Below are 20,274 nucleotides of genomic sequence, written 5' to 3' on the forward strand. Positions count from 1 at the left end.
AATTTATTTGTCATTTGGACCCCTTGAGGTCCAAACGAAATGACGTTTCTGCAGCCATACATTACAAACAAATAGATCCAAGACACAACATCATTTACATAAACATCCATCACATTGCTGTGATGGAAGGCCAAAAAAACTAATCTCTCCTATTTATTTATCTATTTCACTACTATTCTAATTCCAAATTTTATTTTATTTTCTTGTTGATATTTCTCAGGACTTTATGCTTTGTCGCTTTCTCTCTATTTCTCTTTGCAGTCAGTCAGAATCTTCCTACACGAGCAAATGCACTGACTCTTTTGAACCTTATTCATCCAGGTCTTCAAATAGGTGGGTCAGCAAAGTAACTCTTTCTATGATCGTTAATGCATGCTGCGATGAGTTGGAAAGCAAAGTGCTTTAGACACTGGACCCATTTGCACTTTTATTTTTGCTTACATTTTGCATGAAACCTACTGATTAGGAAGTATTTGCAACAATTTCTGGCAAAGCCTTATTGAACACTGCCCTTCAAGTCACGTCATCCTAACACTGATTTAATTTGCCTGTTATATCTCCCATGCATTGTGATTTTCATCAAATGCCAATTGTTTGAATTCTTAATGGTAGAAATTGGATTAAAATGGAGTACAGGTGCACAACCTTTTATCCGAAAGCCTTGGGACCAGACATTTTTCGTAATTCGGAATTTTTCGGCTTTCGGATTGGAAGATTTTTAGCGTAGATTTTAACGGCTGGCTCAGTGGTAGAGTGCTCGGCTCATATCCGCAAGGTCGCGAGTTTGCGCCTCGATCCCGGCAGTTACTCGATCGCGAGTTTGGGTCTTCAATGTAGATTTTTCTTGCAGAATAGGAGAGAATAGGGAGGGTTAGGCTGGGATCATTCTCTGCGAGATGATCTTAGTGCGGAGACAAGTGTAGGAGAGGTGTACTGACTGTGTGGGCAGAACTTTGGAAGTGATTGCCCACCATTCTCAAAAGCCGCTGTGTCTCCCTGTCCCTGGGATAGCAGGGGGCGATCAAACAGCACAATACCCCTCCCCCCCTCCAACTCCAGAGGAATCCGCTCCCCGATGGGCCGCTATGGCGACAAGTGGCAGTTCGCCCACAACCCGAGCTGCGCTACCCCAAGAACAAGACGTACCTTGCACACCATCAGCTTCTGCCCCTACGGGGAGCGTGTTCCTCTGGAGTTGGAACGGGGCTGGGCTGGAGTTGCTGATCTGGGATCTCCCTGCTTGCAGTGGGTCCCGATGAGGGGGCACAGCTCGGGCTGTGGGCGAACTGCCACTTGTTGCCGTAGTGGCCCATCGGGGAGCGGCTTCTGGTGGTCCTGACGTCTTCGGCCACCCCCCCCTGTACAGGGGCTGAGACTGGGAACTGTACCGCCCTTGCAGGTGAGCAGGGGAGTGGGGTGTTTGCAGTTGCAGAGGGAGGGGGCAAGGGTGGTACAGTTCCCAGTCTCAGCTCCTGTCCAGGGGGAGTGGCCGAAGACGTCAGGACCAACAAGAACCCACTCCCCGATGCACCGCTACAGCGACAAGTGGCAGTTCGCCCACAGCCCGAGCTGCGCCCCCTCATCCGCAACCCGGGTTCCTCTGGAGTTGGAACGGGGCTGGGCTAGAGTTGCTGCTGGCTGTGGGTCTCCGGGATCTCCGTGCTTGCAGTCGGTGTCCCGTTGGTCCTGACGTCTCCGGCCACCCCCCTGGACAGGAGCTGAGACTGTGAACTGTACCGCCCTTGCCCCCTCCCTCTGCAACTGCAAACAACCCCACTCTCCTGCTCACCTGCAAGGGCGGAACAGTTCCCAGTCTCAGCTCCTGTACAGGGGAGTGGCCGGAGACGTCACAGCCCGAGCTGCGCCCCCTCATCTTCAACCCCAAGAACAAGACGTACCTTGCACACCATTAGCTTCTGTCCCTACGGGAAGCGTGTTCCTCTGGAGTTGGAACGGGGCTGGGCTGCTGCTGGCTGTGGGTCTCTGGGATCTCCGTGCTTGCAGTGGGCCTGGGGGTCGGTGTCCCATTGGTCCTGACGTCTCCGGTGACTGGCATTGTATGCTGGCATCGCCGACGTGAAGACAATGCAAAGCCCCCACGCCGGTGCAATGGGCGGGGAACTGGAGAGGGGAGGGAAGGGGTCACACACATGGCCGGGAAGCAGAGGGGTGTAGGTGGGGTGAAACTGAAGGGAGCGACAATCTGCTGCTCCCTGCCCGCTGAGTTAAAACGTTCCCACGCAAGACTCACGATACACTGTGTATCGTGAGTCTACCGTGGGAACTTTTTAACTCAGCGGGCAGGCAGCAGCAGATTGTCAATTATTAACCCTCCCGCGCAATATACCCTCACCTTCTCTTTTATGAATGGGGATTTAGTTCCCCTTTCTTCGAGGACCGACCGGAGGTTCCGCTGTCACCTCTGCGGGCCGCCCTCGGTGAACATTTGCAAGGACCTTTCTTCAAGGACTGAAAAAATGTCCGCTATTCGGAGCTTTTCGTTATTTGGATCTTCGGATAAAAGGTTGTGCACCTGAATCCAGTAACTTCTGTTTAGTTTAGAGAATCAAAGTGGAAACAGACCTTTTGGTCCACCTAGCCCATGCCGACCAGTGATCACCCCGGACCCTAGCACTATTCGACACACGGGGAAAATTTACATTTATGCCAGGCCAATTTATATCAAGCCAATTAGCATACAAGTGGGCAATTGGGCCAAAGTGGTTTGTTCCCACACTGTATGATTATGAATGCTCAGGAGAATGTTCAGAACCAGGGGCCACAGTCTTAGAATAAAGGGGAGGTCATTTAAGACTGAGGTGAGAAAAAACTTTTTCTCCCAGACAGTTGTGAATTTATGGAATTCCCTGCCACAGAGGGCAGTGGAGGCCAAATCACTGGATGGATTTAAGAGAGAGTTAGATAGAGCTCTAGGGGCTAGTGGAGTCGAGGGATATGGGGAGAAGGCAGGCACGGGTTATTGATAGGGGACGATCACCCATGATCACAATGAATGGCGGTGCTGGCTCGAAGGGCCGAATGGCCTCCTCCTGCACCTATTTTCTATGTTTCTATGAGAGAACTATTAAAAGTTTTGACCCATTTCCAAAGAACAGCACACAAATGTCATCCCTGTTGCAAGCTCAGCAAGCTGCAAAAGTTGTAAATCATACAAACATGTTTTAATGCACCTGTTAGAGGTTAAACATGAATTCTTCTAGCATAGAGCACGAACAAAGGCAGTGACCTAGTGCACCAAAATGTCTGAAGTCCAAATTGGAGGATGTTAATTTCCAAAGCTGGCATGTTGACTTCTTATCATTTCAATGCTTACAGTAGGCACATTGGAATTATCTGTTCCTTATGTCAAATTTGAGCAGACATATTCAAAACCTTTCACTTTCGCTGTTCCACCATTCCATGGCGAAGCATGGTGTAAATGCTTAGTGACAGTATTGCAAATGAAATAAAGAAGCCTTTAATATATTTCTTTGGATGCAACAGTGGAAGTGGCCGATATCGCTCCAACTCTTTCCTATTCATGTTCCTGTCGAAGTATCTTTTAAATAGCACCTGTCTCAACTCCCTCCTCTGGCAGCTTATTCTATAAACTCCACGCCTTCTGACTTCAACATAATCAAGGCTTGAAAAGATGTTTCCTATGACAGGAAAGTTGGTAACCAAAAAAACATAGATTTAAATTACTGAGTGGTGAATCTCAAGAGTCAATTTAATTGTCATTTGGACCCCTAGAGGTCCAAACGAAATGCCGTTTCTGCAGCCATACATTACACACAAATAGACCCAGACACAACATAATTACAATTTTACATAAACATCCATCACATAGCTGTGATGGAAGGCCAAAACAAACTTATCTCTCCACTGCACTCTCCCCCCCCCCGATGTCAGAGTCAAAGTCAAAGCCCCCGGCTGGCGATGGCGATTGTCCCGCGGCCATTAAAGCCACGCCGGGTGGTGCGAGGTCGCACACCGGGTCTTGTTGTTGGAGCCCCCGGCGTGCGCTCGCAAGTACCCGCGGCCATTCCAGCCGCGCGGGGCGGTGTAGTGAGGCCCCGCTCCAGGAGCTCTTCGACCCCGCAACTCGGGCGGGAGAATTCTCCGTTGCAGGAGCCCCGAAAAGCGGTCTCTCTCCAGGGATCCGCGGGCTCCTGGCGCCGCTGTCCGCAGACCTGCAGCAGCAGCCCCCGACTCAGCAGCGGCATCGGCAGCAGCAGCAGCAGCAGCAGCGTTCCTCCACCGCTCCGGTCTCGGCCAGCTCCGCGACGGCAACGGTGAGTCGGCACCTGAGTCCCCGGTCTCTTCCTGTTGGAGGCCGCTCCTCGTTGCGGCCTCAACGACAACGGAACCCGATGAGAAAAAGTCGGGTCTCCAGTGCAGGGAGAGATTGGAATTCTCTGCCACAGAATGTAGCTGAGGCCACAGCTCATTGGCTATATTTAAGAGGGAGTTAGATGTGGCCCTTGTGGTTAAAGGGATCAGGGGGTATTGAGAGAAGGCAGGTACAGGATACTGAGTTGGATGATCAGCCATGATCATATTGAATGGCGGTGCAGGCTCGAAGGGCCGAATGGCCTACTCCTGCACCTATTTTCTATGTTTCTATGATGACGAAAGTTCAGGGAGAAATTAGACTTGAATCCTGTGAGTTTTTAAGAGGTGAAAAGTGCATTAGGAAAGATAATAGAAGCAGCTTTTGAAAGGGAACAAGATGTGTACCTGCAGAGGAGATACTTGCAGAGTTACCTGGGCCTGAGCAGAGGAATGAAACTAATTAAACTGTGCTTTGAAAATCAGCACAGATGTGTCAATTGATCCTCAGTGCAAAAATAGCTGGCCTCAAATCGCCCTATTTTCAACCAAACTAACTAGAGACCACACCTGTGACGGGCCTTCAAATTTCTGCCATTACTTTTTGCCGCTGTTGCCATTTATCCAGTTAGAAATTCTACCAAAGGAAAGACGTTATTCTTCACTCTGTATCAATTTTCATCAATCAAGAGTCATCTATAGTTACTGCCACAGGTTAAAATCCAGGTAGCATCATGATTCATTTCCAACATTCATCCAAGCCATTGTATGATAAAATAATAGGTCGATGAAAACCACGAAGACAACTCAAACTCGATCTAATGTATAACAGATAGTGTTATTCCAATTCTTATGTTCCAACTTCTTTCATCCCCAAATCTGTCAAGAACTCTGTTGATACTCTACTTGTCAAAACAATCCAAAGCACCAAGCAGTTTCAACTCCATGGGGAATAAGTATTTTGAATTACATCTCTTGTACCATTCAGCATCAGCTTGAAATATTTTAGAAATGTACTTGTTGTACAGCAATGTTTTGCTGACAAGACATTTGGGCTTTACGATAGTTTCAGATTCCATCTTAGTGTGAAATTCTAACAGAGCAAAGTCTGCTGCTTGTGGTAAACCACTGGCATAACAGCCAACAGGGAAAATTAGATGTATGTTCTGCAGATCCCTCTATTAGATTATTATTCAGTAAGATTTATATCCTCAATGAAAAGATTTGTGCATTCAAACTCGTTGCAAAACATTTCAAAGCTCAGGTTTTTCCAGCCATCAAAGATTTTAAATAATATTTGAATTAATATAAACTTAAAACAAAAACGCAAATCTCTCAAATAATTAAGCATAAAAGCAGTGAAACTAATTCAATTGCGAAATAATGATCAAATTCAAGTCTTTTCTCATGGTGCTTGGTGCTTTTGCATGCTATCCTGGTAATTAGTTTAGCATAGGTTAGAGATACAATGCGGAAACAGGCCCTTCAGCCCACTGAGTCAGCACCGACCAGCGATCCCTGCACATTAATGTACTACAGTGTATCCTACTCTCGGGACATTTTTTGCATTTATACCAATTATAACTGTAGGTGCTGTCTATAAAGGGTTGTACTGTACATATACTTGGGCTACAATTTTCAGACCCGTTCTCTTGGTGTTTCTTTCATGGAAACAATTCAAAAAGGAAAGACTAGAATCTATTATGCCTGACTTGTGGGGTAAAAACAATTGACAGCTAAGAATTTCATTGTCATTGAATCATACAGCACGGAAACGGGCCCTTCAGCAAAACTCGTCCAAGCCGACCCAGATGCCACATTCAAGCAAATTCCTAATAATAATAATAATAATAATAATAATAATAATATATTTTATTGTCATTACACATAAGTGCAATGAGATTTGGGTTTGCAGCTTCCATCCGATGTCATAACTTAAATAACGAATAAAATTTAGATTTAGATACCCCGAGAACATTAAAACAGTAAAACAGTCAAAACAGATTAAAGTGCAGATGTGTCTGTGCGACGTGACCATCCGAGGGGGACAGTCCACGGGGGTGGGGGGCACTCAGCAGGGCCGGTTCAGAGCCGCTATAGCTCTGGGAATTTGCCTGCATTTAGTCCATATCCTTCCAAACATTTCCTGTAACAAAAAAAGTATTTTAAATGTTGTTATTGTATCTCACTCAACTAATTCTGGCAGTTTGTTCCACATACCCACCACCCTCTGTAGGAAAAGGTTGTCCCTTAGTTCCTATCAAATGTGGATAAATGTGAGGTTATCCATTTTGGTGGCAAAAACGGGAAAGCAGACCATTATCTAAATGGTGGCCGATTGGGAAAAGGGGGAGATGCAGGGGAGACCTGGGTGTCATGGTACACCGGTCATTGAAAGTAGGCATGCAGGTGCAGCAGGCAGTAAAGAAAGGGAATGATATGTTAGCTTTCATTGCAAAAGGATTTGAGTATAGGAGCAGGGAGGTTCTACTGCAGTTGTACAGGGTCTTGGTGAGACCACACCTGGAGTATTGCGTACAGTTTTGGTCTCCAAATCTGAGGAAGGACTTTATTGCCATAGAGGGAGTGCAGAGACGGTTCACCAGACTGATTCCTGGGATGTCAGGACTGTCTTATGAAGAAAGACTGGATAGACTTGGTTTATATTCTCTAGAATTTAGGAGATTGAGAGGGGATCTTATAGAAACTTACAAAATTCTTAAGGGGTTGGACAGGCTAGATGCAGGAAGATTGTTCCCGATGTTAGGGAAGTCCAGGACAAGGGGTCACAGCTTAAGGATAAGGGGGAAATCCTTTAAAACCGAGATGAGAAGAACTTTTTTTCACACAGAGAGTGGTGAATCTCTGGAACTCTCTGCCACAGAGGGTAGTTGAGGCCAGTTCATTGGCTATATTTAAGAGGGAGTTAGATGTGGCCCTTGTGGCTAAGGGGATCAGGGGGTATGGAGAGAAGGCAGGTATGGGATACTGAGTTGGATGATCAGCCATGATCATATTGAATGGCGGTGCAGGCTCGAAGGGCCGAATGGCCTACTCCTGCACCTAATTTCTATGTTTCTATGTTTCTATGTTTCTCCTCCTTCACATCTACTGACTGTGGAGATTTCTGTGCTCCTCTAGTTTGGACCCTTTGCACTTCCCCACTTTCTTTCAGTAAATCATTATCTAGGCCCAAACTCTTTAACCGTCCTACCCTTTCCATCTTTTTCCTCCTTCTTTGATCAAGCTTTTATTTTTTTCTTTCTAATATCATCTTAGAAACATAGAAACATAGAAATTAGGTGTAGGAGTAGGCCATTCGGCCCTTCGAGCCTGCACCGCCATTCAATATGATCATGGCTGATCATCCAACTCAGTATCCCGTACCTGCCTTCTCTCCATACCCCCTGATCCCCTTAGCCACAAGGGCCACATCTAACTCCCTCTTAAATATAGCCAATGAACTGGCCTCAACTACCCTCTGTGGCAGAGAGTTCCAGGGATTCACCACTCTCTGTGTGAAAAAAGTTCTTCTCATCTCGGTTTTAAAGGATTCCCCCTTATCCTTAAGCTGTGACCCCTTGTCCTGGACTTCCCTAACATCGGGAACAATCTTCCTGCATCTAGCCTGTTCAACCCCTTAAGAATTTTGTAAGTTTCTATAAGGGCTTATCATCTGAGGGCTTACGGTCATTTTTGAAATACTGCTCTGGAGAGCCTTGGATAATTGTAGTATATAACAAAGCACAAAAAGCAAGTCACTGATGTAAGGAAGAATAGTTGATAAATCAACAAAAATTAGAATCAAGATCCATTAACTTGTTCAAATATGACCATCTAAAATGTTATGTTATAATTTGTGCCATCTCCTTCCCTCCTTTTCTTCTGGTCCAATACTCATTAGATCCTTATTAAGAAATGCTTTAATTGTGAAAGTTTTACTATTGATTTCACATCCGTCCATGGCCTTGTCCATCCCTACCTCTGCAGTCTCCTCCTGCCCACAACTCATTTGAAATATGTGCAGTTCTGGCCTTTTTACCCAACCCTGAACTGAATAGCTGCCTTGAATGTAAGCTCTCCATCTCACCTAGTTGTGTGACCAAAAACCATGGCTACCTGTCCCGATGATCGATAATGTAACAGGCCATCAACTTGTTTAGTTTGGAGATCTAGCGTGGAAGCAGCCCCTTTAGCCCACCGAGTCCGCGCCAACCAGCGATCCCCGCACATTACCACTTCCCTACACATGTTAGAGACATTTTTTTTTTACATTGATATAAACCCAATTAACCTACAAACCTGTACGTCTTTGGTGTGTGGGAGGAAACCAAAGATCTCGGAGAAAACCAGCATGGGGAGAATGTACAAACTCTGTACAGACATGCACATGTAGTCAGGATCGAACCCTGGTCTCTGGCACTGTAAGGCAGTAGATCTATCGTTATGCCACTGTGGTCCCAAATTGTCTTCTGAAGTGTCAAGGGACATTTTGCTACATTAAATGTATTAATTGATAAATCTCTTTTAGGATGCTGACAGTGCCGGAGATATGTTAATTATTTAAGAGTACTTGGCAATCGACCGAAGGTCATCTCAGCAATCAAAGGACATGTTGTTCTCTCTTGTTTTCAATCTTGCTGTGGCCCTTTTTTTGAAACAAGGGTGTTTGGCTGTCTATCCAGATGCTGAACTATTTTCTCTTGATTTTCATGGTGTAACCTCAGACATGTGCAAGGAATTATCAATGGTCCCAAAAGGTGGAATCCTGCAGCTCCTCGTACAAGTGATGATTGTCTCCCCAAGTCAGAATGTGTGAAAAGCACACTTTGCTGCAATTCCAGATGTATCAGGATCATGTAAAGGGGCTGTCCCACTGTGGACCTAATCTGCGAATTCTGGCGAGTTTGCCCTCGACTTATACTCGCAGCATGGTCGACATGAGGTCCTAGGAGGTCTTTGTAACTCTCCTTCATGCTCGAGGGTAGTCTCCGCTTACTCGAGGCCTCAGCCAGGTCGCGGCGTATTTTTCAACGTTGTAAAAAGGTCGCCATGGAAAAAATCGATACTTTTTTTACTCGTAGGTTTAGTCGAAGTAGGTCGTAGTCATGTTATTCGTAGGTAATTGAGGGTAGTCGAAGGTAGTCGTAGATAGTCTTCAACATAGTCGAAGGGAGGTCGAAGGAGATCGAAGGAGGTCGTCTTCACTCTCCACTATTCGGAGTCCAATTTTCCCGAAGCTAGTTGAAGCTAGTCTTCAACATAGTCGAAGGAGGTCTTCAACATAGTCGAAGGAGGTCTTCTACATGACATTTTTTCAAACTCTCCTAAACTTTTCTAAACTCGCGAATTAGTTCGACGCAGTGGGACAGCCCCTTAAATCTTAAAACTTCAGCCCAACTCGTCCATGCCTAACTAGGATGCCCCATCTAATCTGATCCCCTATTGCAACTTTCAACTGCTGAAGACTAGTTGCTCTCTTAGGCACAATTTTTGTGATTTGTCAAGTTAGCTTCTGTTTATTTGTGCCTCCTTGGGATATGTAGGAAAGTGAATTTGATCGCAACAATGTCTTGACTATCAAAAGTAGTTACATAGATTAACTCGTAATGAAGAATGTCGAAACAAGGAATAGCAGATGCTGGTTTACAAAAAAAAGACACAAAGTGTCGGAGAAACCCAGCAGGTCAGGCAGCATCACTGGAGAACGTGGATAAGTGACCCGACCCAAAATGTCACCTATCCATGTTTTCCAGAGATGCTGCCTGATCCGTTCAGATATTCCTGCCTTTATGTTGGGGTTTTTTTTAACATATGGAGGATGCTTAATGCCTGGCACTTGTGCACGAAGAAAGTTCTTAAAAGCCCAAACAAGATATGTTGTCCATGGCCCTTTTTGCCATTGAGAAGTTATGAATGGAACTGACTGGTGTGGAGACAGCAGCAAACATTCCCATTTCTGCAACTTATTATGTACGGTCATGCAATCATACAGCATGGAAACAGGCTCTTCAGCCCAACTCATCCATGCCAACTAAAATGTCCCATCTAAGCTAATCCCATTTATCTGCATTTGGCCAATATCCTTTTACCATTTCCCATCCATGTTCCTGTCCAAGTGTTTGTTAAATACTGTTATAGTACCTGCTGCAACTATCTCATCTGGCAGCTCGTTCCATATACCCACCAACCTCTGAGTGAAAAAGTTGCCCATCACGTTCCTATTAATTCTTTGCCCTTTCACTTTAAACCTACGTTCTCTGATTCTTTATTCCCCTTCTCTTGGTAAAAGACTGTGCATTCACTCACTCTATTCACCACATGATTGTAAACGCCACTGCAAGATCATCCCAGAGGTAACCAGAGAGCAGTCCTGAACCTCTACCTCATAGGGGACCCTCAGCCTATCTTTGATTGGACATTACTGGCTTTACCTTGCACTAAATGTTATTCCCCTATCATGTATCTGTACACTGCGAATGGCTCGATTGTGATCATGTATTGTCTTGCCACTGGCTGGTTAGCGCGCGACAAAAACTTTTCGCTGTACCTTGGTACAAATGACAACAAACAAAATTAAACTAAACTAAACTAAACCCCTTGGAATAATCTCTTAGCCTGCCAAACCTCTTCCTGTAGCTCAGGCCATAAGGTTCTGGCAACATCCTTGTAAATCTTCTCTGCACTCTTTCATAGAAACATAGAAATTAGGTGCAGGAGTAGGCCATTCGGCCCTTCGAGCCTGCACCACCATTCAATATGATCATGGGTGATCATCCAACTCAGTATCCTGTACCTGCCTTCTCTCCATACCCCCTGATGCCCTTAGCCACAAGGGCCACATCTAACTCCCTCTTAAATATAGTCAATGAACTGGCCTCAACTACCCTCTGTGGCAGAGAGTTCCAGAGATTCACCACTCTCTGTGTGAAAAAAGTTCTTCTCATCTTAACATTGGCTTTCCAGCTTAACAACATCCTTCCTGACAACAGGGTGACCAAAACTGAACGTAATACTCCAAACGCAGACTCACCAACATCTTGTACAACTGTGACATATTGAAGCAATTTCTGTACTTCGCACCCTGACCGATGAAGGCCAAAGAACCTAAAGACTTGTCTACCACAGTATCTACATGTGATGCCACTTTCAAAGAACAATGTGCCCATATTCCTAGATCCTGCTGTTCAACAACACACTGCAGGACCCCTACCATTCACTGTTAACATCTTGCCCTGGTTTTAATTCACAAAATGCAACAACTCACACTTACTGTATCTGCATTAAAATCCAGCAGCCATTCCTCGGCCTACTTTCCCAGCTAATCAAGATCCTGTTGTGATTTTTGATGACCATCTTCACTGTCCACCTACTTTTGTGACATCTGCAAGCTTACTAATCATGGTGTGTGCATTCTCATCTAAATCGTTGATATAAACCATAAATAGCAATCACCACCCTCTTTCCGTTCATGAATTTACTACTGATTTCGCATCCCGCAATCTTCCTGGATTTAGGAAAGGTTAATGATGATGCAGTTGAAGCTATTGGACCTAGGGAATAGTACATGTACTGGAAGCTTAAACATCGCCCATGGAGTCATACAGCATGGAAAGGCCAGGTTCAATTATTTCTTTTGTATAATTGGGTTTGTTCAATAACTGCTTTTCTGATGATGAATTTGTCAGGCAAAGTCTATACAATCCCAAATACTTTCAAGTAAATAAAAGGCTTCTATCCCGTTAGTTGGATGAACATTTCAATACTACTTTGATTTTTGTCCTTTGGCATTTTGTTTCATCAAATATATTTGGTGACATAATTTAATATTAACATGTGATGGAAAGCTTTCACATTAGTTTACCATGAGGCTTTAATCTAAATTCAAAAGCATGCAGACATGAAACTTGACTAAACAGCCAGTTGGAAGATTATTACATTGTTTATTTGCATGAAACAATTGTTTTGAAGTATTTATTTCAGCATATGGTACAAGATCAAATGTATTCAGAATGATAGGAACTCTCACTTTAACTTCAGTACAAACTTAAGTAACTTTGTTCTACCAAGCTTTAGCTAAAGGGTTGTAGAGAGCATTCATGCACATTCTGTAATGCCCCTGTCCCACTTAGGAAACCTGAACGGAAACCTCTGGAGACTTTGCGCCCCACCCAAGGTTTCCGTGTGGTTCCCGGAGGTTGCAGGTGGTTGCCGGAGGTTGCAGGTAGTGGAAGCAGGTAGGGAGACTGACAAAAACCTTGGGAACCGCATGGAAACCTTGGGTGGGGCGCAAAGTCTCCAAAGGTTTCCGTTCAGCTTTCCTAAGTGGGACAGGGGCATTAGTCCTCAGGAAGGTGAAGGCTCATTGTTCATTTTATGATCAGATGATGCCATGTTTTAATTTAGTAGCGTGTTTTAGGTAAACCTTTTCAAAACATAGGTAGTTTGCACTTATGTTAGGGGTATTTCTCTTTTAAGCTAATTGTAGTCTTAGTTTATTGTATTGCATTAAATTTTGTAAGGTTTGTGATAATCTGTTAGAAAATAACACGTTATTGGAACAACTCAGCAGGTCAGGGCAGAAACTCTGTGCTGCCATCGTGTGCCATGTGACTTCCAGCTCTATTGACCTTGTTTCTGACCACACTCGCTACTATAGCCGCACGTGTTTCCTCAACACTTGCCTACGCCGCCATCTTGTACCAGATGGCTTCCAGTTCCGTCCCAGCATTTTGTCTTCCACACAAAATTCCAGAATCCGCAGGTTCTTGTGTAGATTGATTATGCATGTCAACCAATCACATGTAGTTAGCATCACCAACCCCACCCCACTATAACGTTTATATTAAGTTCAAGCAGCAGTTGGAATGTTCTGACATCTAACCATCTTTTGTGCTGTTGAAGTATAAGTGCTGATTAAAGATGAGTTTGGATCACAAAGCGTGTCTGGAGTCAGTCTACATGGTGTCAGAAGTGGGATACGAACCCACGCCTTGGAGTCAGTCTACACCTTGTAACTAGATTTGTTTAATGAGTTTGCAAGTGAAGACATGAAAGGGCCATTAAAGACAGTTGAAACTGAACTGAAGGCAGGTACGGGATACTGAGTTGGATGATCAGCCATGATCATACTGAATGGCGGTGCAGGCTCGAAGGGCCGAATGGCCTACTCCTGCACCTAATTTCTATGTTTCTATGTTTCTAACTGAGATTTGCAATATGGAGCTTTCATCTTAGTTGACCCTTGTGCAATATCCGACTCTAGTTTAGTTTAGTTTAGAGAATCAATGTTGAAACGGGCCCTTCGACCCACCAAGTCCATGCCGACCAACCATACACAATTTCTATCCTGCACTCTAGGGGTAATTTTAGAGAAGCCAAATAACCTACAAACAAGTACGTTTTTGGAATGTTGGAGGAAACCTGAGCACCTGGAGAAAACTCACATGCACACAGGAAGAAAGTGCAAACGCTGTACAGACAGCATCCGTAGTCAGGATTGAACCTGCGTCTCTGGCGCTGTGAGGCAGCAACTCTACCGCTGTGGTGCAATGCCACCCAAGTTGTGCTACATTTACATCTTGTGATCGTGCAGTAGATATGTAGTACGCTAATTCTCGTGCCCTGACATTTTCAATTGGTTCAGCAATTGTGATCAAAGCCTGTGGCAGGCTGTTGGGTTGCCATATTTTGCTCTTGAAATATTTTCCCAGGATAGCAGTACCACAACAGTAGAGTTTTTTCCCCCCTAGATTTAATTTAGTTTAAGGCATATTGGGAACAAGTAAAGGAAATTATTGGGAACACATGGTCCAAGGAATAGTCTTCAGCGATCCTTGCTGTTGACCTGTGTTAATATCATTTTGGTTTTGTCTGTATTTCAGTCCAATCTATGTACCAGCGGAGGTAGCCTGTGGAGCAGTATCGCAATTTTAATATAATCCAGCGGATTATAACTATGGATGCTTAGCTTGGTTTCACCAATTTTTAAGTTGAAATACAAAATATCTGTGGGTAAAATATAACTATTTTAATAACATACTGTTGATTAAAAATACCACGTGAACAAGCGCATGCTGCCTCATTAACAACACACCAGGCACTTAGGCCTCACATATGATGTAATATCAACTCAATGTAGTGATGCTGACACATGGTCTGTTCTGAGCACACAGAAGGGTGGAAAATATTCTGTAATATTGTTTGAAATATGAAATTGGTTTGCCTCGAAATGCACCATTGGTTGCTAGCAGTGCGTGAACTGCGTAATGATGGCAGAACTTTGGACACTGCAGCCAATGAGATTTAGCCTGGGTAACGCTGGCTAAAGAGACGAGCTTCAAGGGAACTGAAAACTGGCCAACAGGCAGTTGAAGGCAACTGTTAGCAGCCAGGGCAAAAAGTATATTGGTGGCATTCTGCATTCTGCTTAAATATAATGGTAAATTGAGTTTCACTGTACCTTAATTGGTGCACATGACAATAAACTGATCTTTGGACCTTTGAACATTATTATTTTGGCTCATTCAGCAGTAACTGGAACTTTTATCTTGCTTCTAGTTGCATTATTAACCAAATGAGAGGGTTCTGTGGAATGCTTGCTAAATCAAACTACCCTTCTATCTTTTCTTCACTTATTTGTTTCTTTCTTTCCCATTTTCTTTCCTTTCTCTTCCTTTATTTTTACTTTTCCTCTCTCTTGTGTTTCCCTCTATCCCTCACATGTCTGTCCCTCTTTCACTCTCGGTCTCCCTTCCTCTGACGCTTTTCCCTCCCCCTCTCTCACTTTTCCACTCTGCTTTATCTCCCTTCCTCCCCCACTCTGTCTCTCTCTCTCTCTCTCCCTCCACAAACTCTGCCTCTCTCTCTCCCTCCAAACACTCTGCCTCTCTCTCCCCCTCCTGCCCCCCACTGCTTTCTCTCTCCCCCCCCCCCCCACACTGCCTCTCTCTCTCTCTCCCCCCCCCTCTCCCTCTCTCTCCTTCCCTCTCTCTCTCACACTCTCTCCGTCCCTCTCTCCCCCCCTCTCTCTCCCCCTCCCTCCCTCCCCCCTCCCTCCCTCTCCCTCTCCCTCTCCCTCTCCCACTCCCCTCTCTCTCCCTCTCCCTCTCCCTCTCCCTCTCTCTCTCTCCCCTCTCCCTCTCCCTCTCTCTCTCTCTCTCTCCCTCCCTCTCTCTTTCTCCCTCTCTATCTCCCTGTCTCTCCACTGCCTACTTCTGCAGATACAGCAGCCATGGCAGCAGTGCCTACTCAGGATCTCGACTATACTCTGGGCCCAATGCACCCACCAGCTCCAGCTTTCACTGCAAGACATCCATCTCACCTGCTCCTGAAGCAAAATCTGAGAGGTTTGTGTGATTATTCCCACCTCTGACTGGTCTTTGAGACACAATTGCAAACAGACCTTATGAAAATACACAGCTGGTCTATGCTTATTAGAGTTGCTGTTCTGCTATACATTGTTCTGCAGAATGTCTGAACATTAACTGTTAACCTCTCCTTTCTCTGTAAGGGCGCTGACACATCTGTGTATTTTTAGTGGGTTTTGTATTATTTCAGTTCAGTTCTCCTTCTTTACTTCAAAACACAAATCCATTTTATTATTTTGTGAATTTACTCTTGATCTAGCTTTGCTCTGTGTTAGGTAATTAGAGTTAACTTAAATAAATGGATACACAAGAAACTGCAGACGCTGTAATCTTGAGCAAAGCACCAAAGTGCTGGAGGAACCTAGTGCATCAGGTGGCGTATGTGCAGTGAATTAACTGGCGATGTTTCGGCTTGGGGACCTTCTACAGATCTTGACGTTTGATCTTGGGATATGAGCAGGCAAATGGTTGAAAATGTGATATCTACCTATTTTAATTTAATTAATACCACCCAATGAAAGATAATATTTGATCTGATATTTGATATGATATGAATATTTGAAATAATCATAACCTGACCTGATTTTGTTCTCCTTGAGTTTTCTCAAAGAATACATTAAACTGGAGTTTAATTCACAATAAGGTTGATTTTCTATTCCCATCTAGCCAAACTGCAAAGGGACAGTTCAGATATATGATACTAAAAAAAGGGCATTGTGTGTACAGCAATTAGTGCTGCTGCTTTATAGACAATAGACAATAGATGCAGGAGTAGGCCATTCGGCCCTTCGAGCCAACACCGCCATTCAATGTGATCATGGCTGATCATCCCCAATCAGTACCCCGTTCCTGCCTTCTCCCCATATTCCCAGACTCCGCTATTTTTAAGAGCCCTATATAGCTCTCTCTTGAAAGCATCCAGAGAACCTGCCTCCAACGCTCTCGGAGGCAGAGAATTCCACAGACTCACCACTCTCTGTGAGAAAAAGTGTTTCCTGGTCTCTGTTCTAAATGGCTTACTCCTTATTTTTAAACTGTGGCCCCTGGTTCTGGATTCCCCCAACATCGGGAACATGTTTCCTGCCTCTACCGTGTCCAAGCCCTTAACAATCTTATTTGTTTCAATGAGATCCCCTCTCATGCTTCTAAACTCCAGCGTGTACAAGCCCAGCTGCTCTATTCTCTCAGCATATGACAGTCCTGCCATCCCGGAAATTAACCTTGTAAACCTACGCTGCACTACCTCAATAGCAAGAATAGCACCCATTATAGTACCCATGGACCCAGCCATAGGGAGTTTGCATGTTCTCCATGTAACTGCATGGTTGCTGCCATGTGCCCTAATTTTCTCCCATGGAAAAGACTTACTGGCTGGTAGTTTAACTAACTCCCATCAATTGCCCCCGGTGTAAGTGGGTGGTAAGAGAATTGGGATGCAAGAAGAAAAATTTGATTAGTGTTTGGTGGTCAGCATGAATGATATGTTTGAAGGACCTGTTTCCATGCTTTATGTGATGAGTTCAGTGTTGAATATGTAAAGAAACAGACCGTAATTACTAATAGTAATGTGGCTGGGAACTTCTACATTTTGTAGTTCTTCCACTGCGTCTGTGCTGGGACTTCTGTCGACAAACTATTAGAGGGAGAGATCCATTTCAAGCAAAAATCAAAGGGATGAAAGCCTTGCATCTGAAGTGTAAATGTATTGGCTTGAGACACTTTTGCACTGAATTGCTTCTCTTTTTCTTGTAGAGTTCTGTAGACACAGAGTCAAGTCAAGTCAAGTCAAGTCACATATATTTATATAGCACATTTAAAAAACAACTCTCGTTAACCAAAGTGCTTTACATTTGTTATAAGAATAGTATACACAAGCAAGCTACATACATACATACAAATAGCCCTCGCTCAGAGGACGTCAGGAAAGGCTTGGGAGAACAGATACGTTTTTAGTCCAGACTTAAAGGAGTCGATGGAGGGGGCAGTTCTGATGGGAAGGGGGATGCTGTTCCACAGTCTAGGAGCTGCAACTGCAAAGGCACGGTCGCCCCTGAGCTTATGCCTAGACGGCGGGATATTCAGCAGCCCCAAGTCGGCCGATCTGAGGGACCTGGAGGTGGAGTGGTGGGTGAGAAGACTTTTAATGTAGGAGGGGGCAAGCCCATTGAGGGTTTTGTAGACAAAGAGGAGGGTTTTGAAATTTATTCGGAACCGCACAGGGAGCCAGTGGAGAGAGGCCAGGATCGGGGTGATGTGGTCCCTTTTTCGGGTGCCCATCAGGAGTCCCGCTGTGGCGTTTTGGACCAGTTGCAGGCGGGACAGGGAAGATCGGCTGATGCCAGTGTAAAGAGAGTTGCAGTAATCTTGGTCGGGAGGAGATAAATGTGTGGATGATCTTTTCGAGGTCGTCAAACTGGAGGAATTGATTTATTTTAGCTAGAGGATTTTAACAGAGGGTTATTTGAATTGGTAGACGGAGAGTTTACATACACGTGGAAGCCAATTGATGGGTTATGTATTCAAAATTCTCATTCCTCAGTCTACAACTGCTTCATAAAATATAAATCCATTCTATCCTTTGTACTTCCATATATCCATTGTACAGAACATTGTATAGGAACGGTTTAAAGGGACCAAATGTAGGAACTGGGACCAGTGTAGTTGGGGTATCTTGGTTTGCATTAACGTTGGGCCAAATGGCCAGTTTCTGTGTCGTAAACGCGGAAAGCAGTTCCAAGATGCTAAGCATTTTGTTATTGTGGTTAAATGTGAGTTGAGGTGTAATTGTGAGGATCTTCTTAAGAGGCATCTTAAAATTATGACTATCCTTCCTGCATATGTTTTGTATGATGGCTTGGTGTTCCATTCTTGTACTGTTACATGTCAAGAAATGTTTGTATCAGGATTACATAGAGATCTCATGTTGATGGATTGTTTTAAACTCGAACAAATTTCCACACTTTGTCCTGCATTTCATTCCACGAGGGAAAATTAAGACATGGATGCTTGAAATCAAGGCTTTAATGTATTGTAAAATCAACATGGGGAGAGTCTAAGTTACAGTTGATTGAAAGTTAGATGGGCACAGTATTTACTGGTACTGTCTCAGTCATAAAATTAAATGACACTCCCATATTATCTTACCTCCCACAATACAAAATAAATTGCAGATTATTTTGAATTCAGTTAGTATTGAGGATGTTGCTGCTGGCTTTGTTCCCAGTGTACCTTTTAGTCTGTGAAAGACCAAAAGACCTTTTATTATAACTAGATTGAATACAGATTGCAATAAGTGAGTACGATGGTAGCATGTAGTAAACCATTCTCAAATGGATTCAAATTGAATGCAAGCAAAGCATAGTTACCCAGTGACATCCATACTCGTTCACAACGATGAGGAGACTTCATGGTCCAACTCATATGTTTTGCTGATATAGATTTTATTTTTCCCAAGTCAACATTATGTAGCACATTTTCTGCAATAAAACATGTAGAATTTATGCCTTGGTGCTGATGGACTTTGGCCGACAGAATCATAAAATGTTTCATCTATAGATGTTTCATCTGTAGCTGACATATTTGCAGTTATTGAGTGAAATGTTCCCCCTTAATGTATGCTGGCCAACAACACATAACAAAACCAACCTTTCAGCTCCCCCCCCCCCCTTCACCCTTTATGTGAAATGTAGCATTGCTTGATGGTAGGAATTCTAAATACTTTATAGATTCCTGATGCAATTCCACGGAAGAGGCTGAACATTTACTATTCAAACCATCTGGCCAGTAGCAGGCAAAATTACAATGGTAATGTTGAGGCGAAACACTGAAAATAATATCATTAGTTCACTGAACAAAACCTGTTAGAGTGGAGTTTTTAGTAAAATGCACGTTTTATCTTTGAGTTAAAACACCCATGACAAAATTTTTGCTGTTAAAGCCAAAATTCATACTGTTTTGCTGAAGGTTTATTCATTTAAAAATATATCTCAACATAACTGCTCAAAGATATTTTTGGTTCTGGAGTAACCTTGATTTTCCGTCCTCCCATTTACTTATCTATTTATTTAATGTTCTAAACTTCACTCAGTCACCTCACATTGATGCGATAAGAAGAGTGTGATTTGGCAATGGTATCGGTTTTGGTCCACAAATTGTGCCAGGGCATAGACATGCACATGACCACAGCAGCAAGAGATAGCATTCTTCTTAACTGAACCAGAATATATTCCTGGAAAGACTTCCCTTGGTTGTTTTTGGGGGGGAGTTGGTGAAAAGAAGTGCTGAGTATTTTCACAACTGTTGTTCCGGATGGAAATGGCAGGAAACTCACAAATGTTCAAGTAAATAGCAGCAGGAGTTGGCCATCAGGCCCCTTAAGCCTGGTCTGCCATTCCAGAGGTTCGGCAAAGTGGCGCAGCGGTAGAGTTGCTGCCTTACAGTGCAAGTGACCTGGTTCGATCCTGACGACGGGTGCTGTCGGTGCGGAGTTTGTACGTTCCCTGCGACAGCTGAGGGTTTTCTCTGGATGTTCCATTTCCTCCCACACTTCAAATGCTTATTGGTTTATAGGTTA

General features: G+C 44.0%; 1 protein-coding gene across 9 annotated transcripts in view; it reads left to right on the plus strand.

Moving 5' to 3' along the window:
* The window catches only part of LOC129706915 (FH1/FH2 domain-containing protein 3-like), a 649,864-nt gene that overhangs the window by 501,813 nt on the left and 127,777 nt on the right, over positions 1 to 20,274 (plus strand). For 4 of the 9 annotated variants that reach the window (XM_055651579.1, XM_055651624.1, XM_055651589.1 and 1 more), the window contains exon 11: positions 15,555 to 15,680. The exons of 3 other annotated variants lie outside the window; for them this stretch is intronic. In XM_055651579.1, coding sequence (XP_055507554.1) covers positions 15,555 to 15,680 — 126 coding nt within the window. Of the gene's footprint in view, positions 1 to 261; positions 334 to 15,554; positions 15,681 to 20,274 lie in introns of all 9 variants that reach the window. 2 more of the 9 variants (XM_055651616.1, XM_055651562.1) reach the window with 1 other exon arrangement.

Source organism: Leucoraja erinacea, chromosome 2 (assembly GCF_028641065.1).
Source record: "Leucoraja erinacea ecotype New England chromosome 2, Leri_hhj_1, whole genome shotgun sequence".
Classification (NCBI taxonomy): domain Eukaryota; kingdom Metazoa; phylum Chordata; class Chondrichthyes; order Rajiformes; family Rajidae; genus Leucoraja; species Leucoraja erinaceus.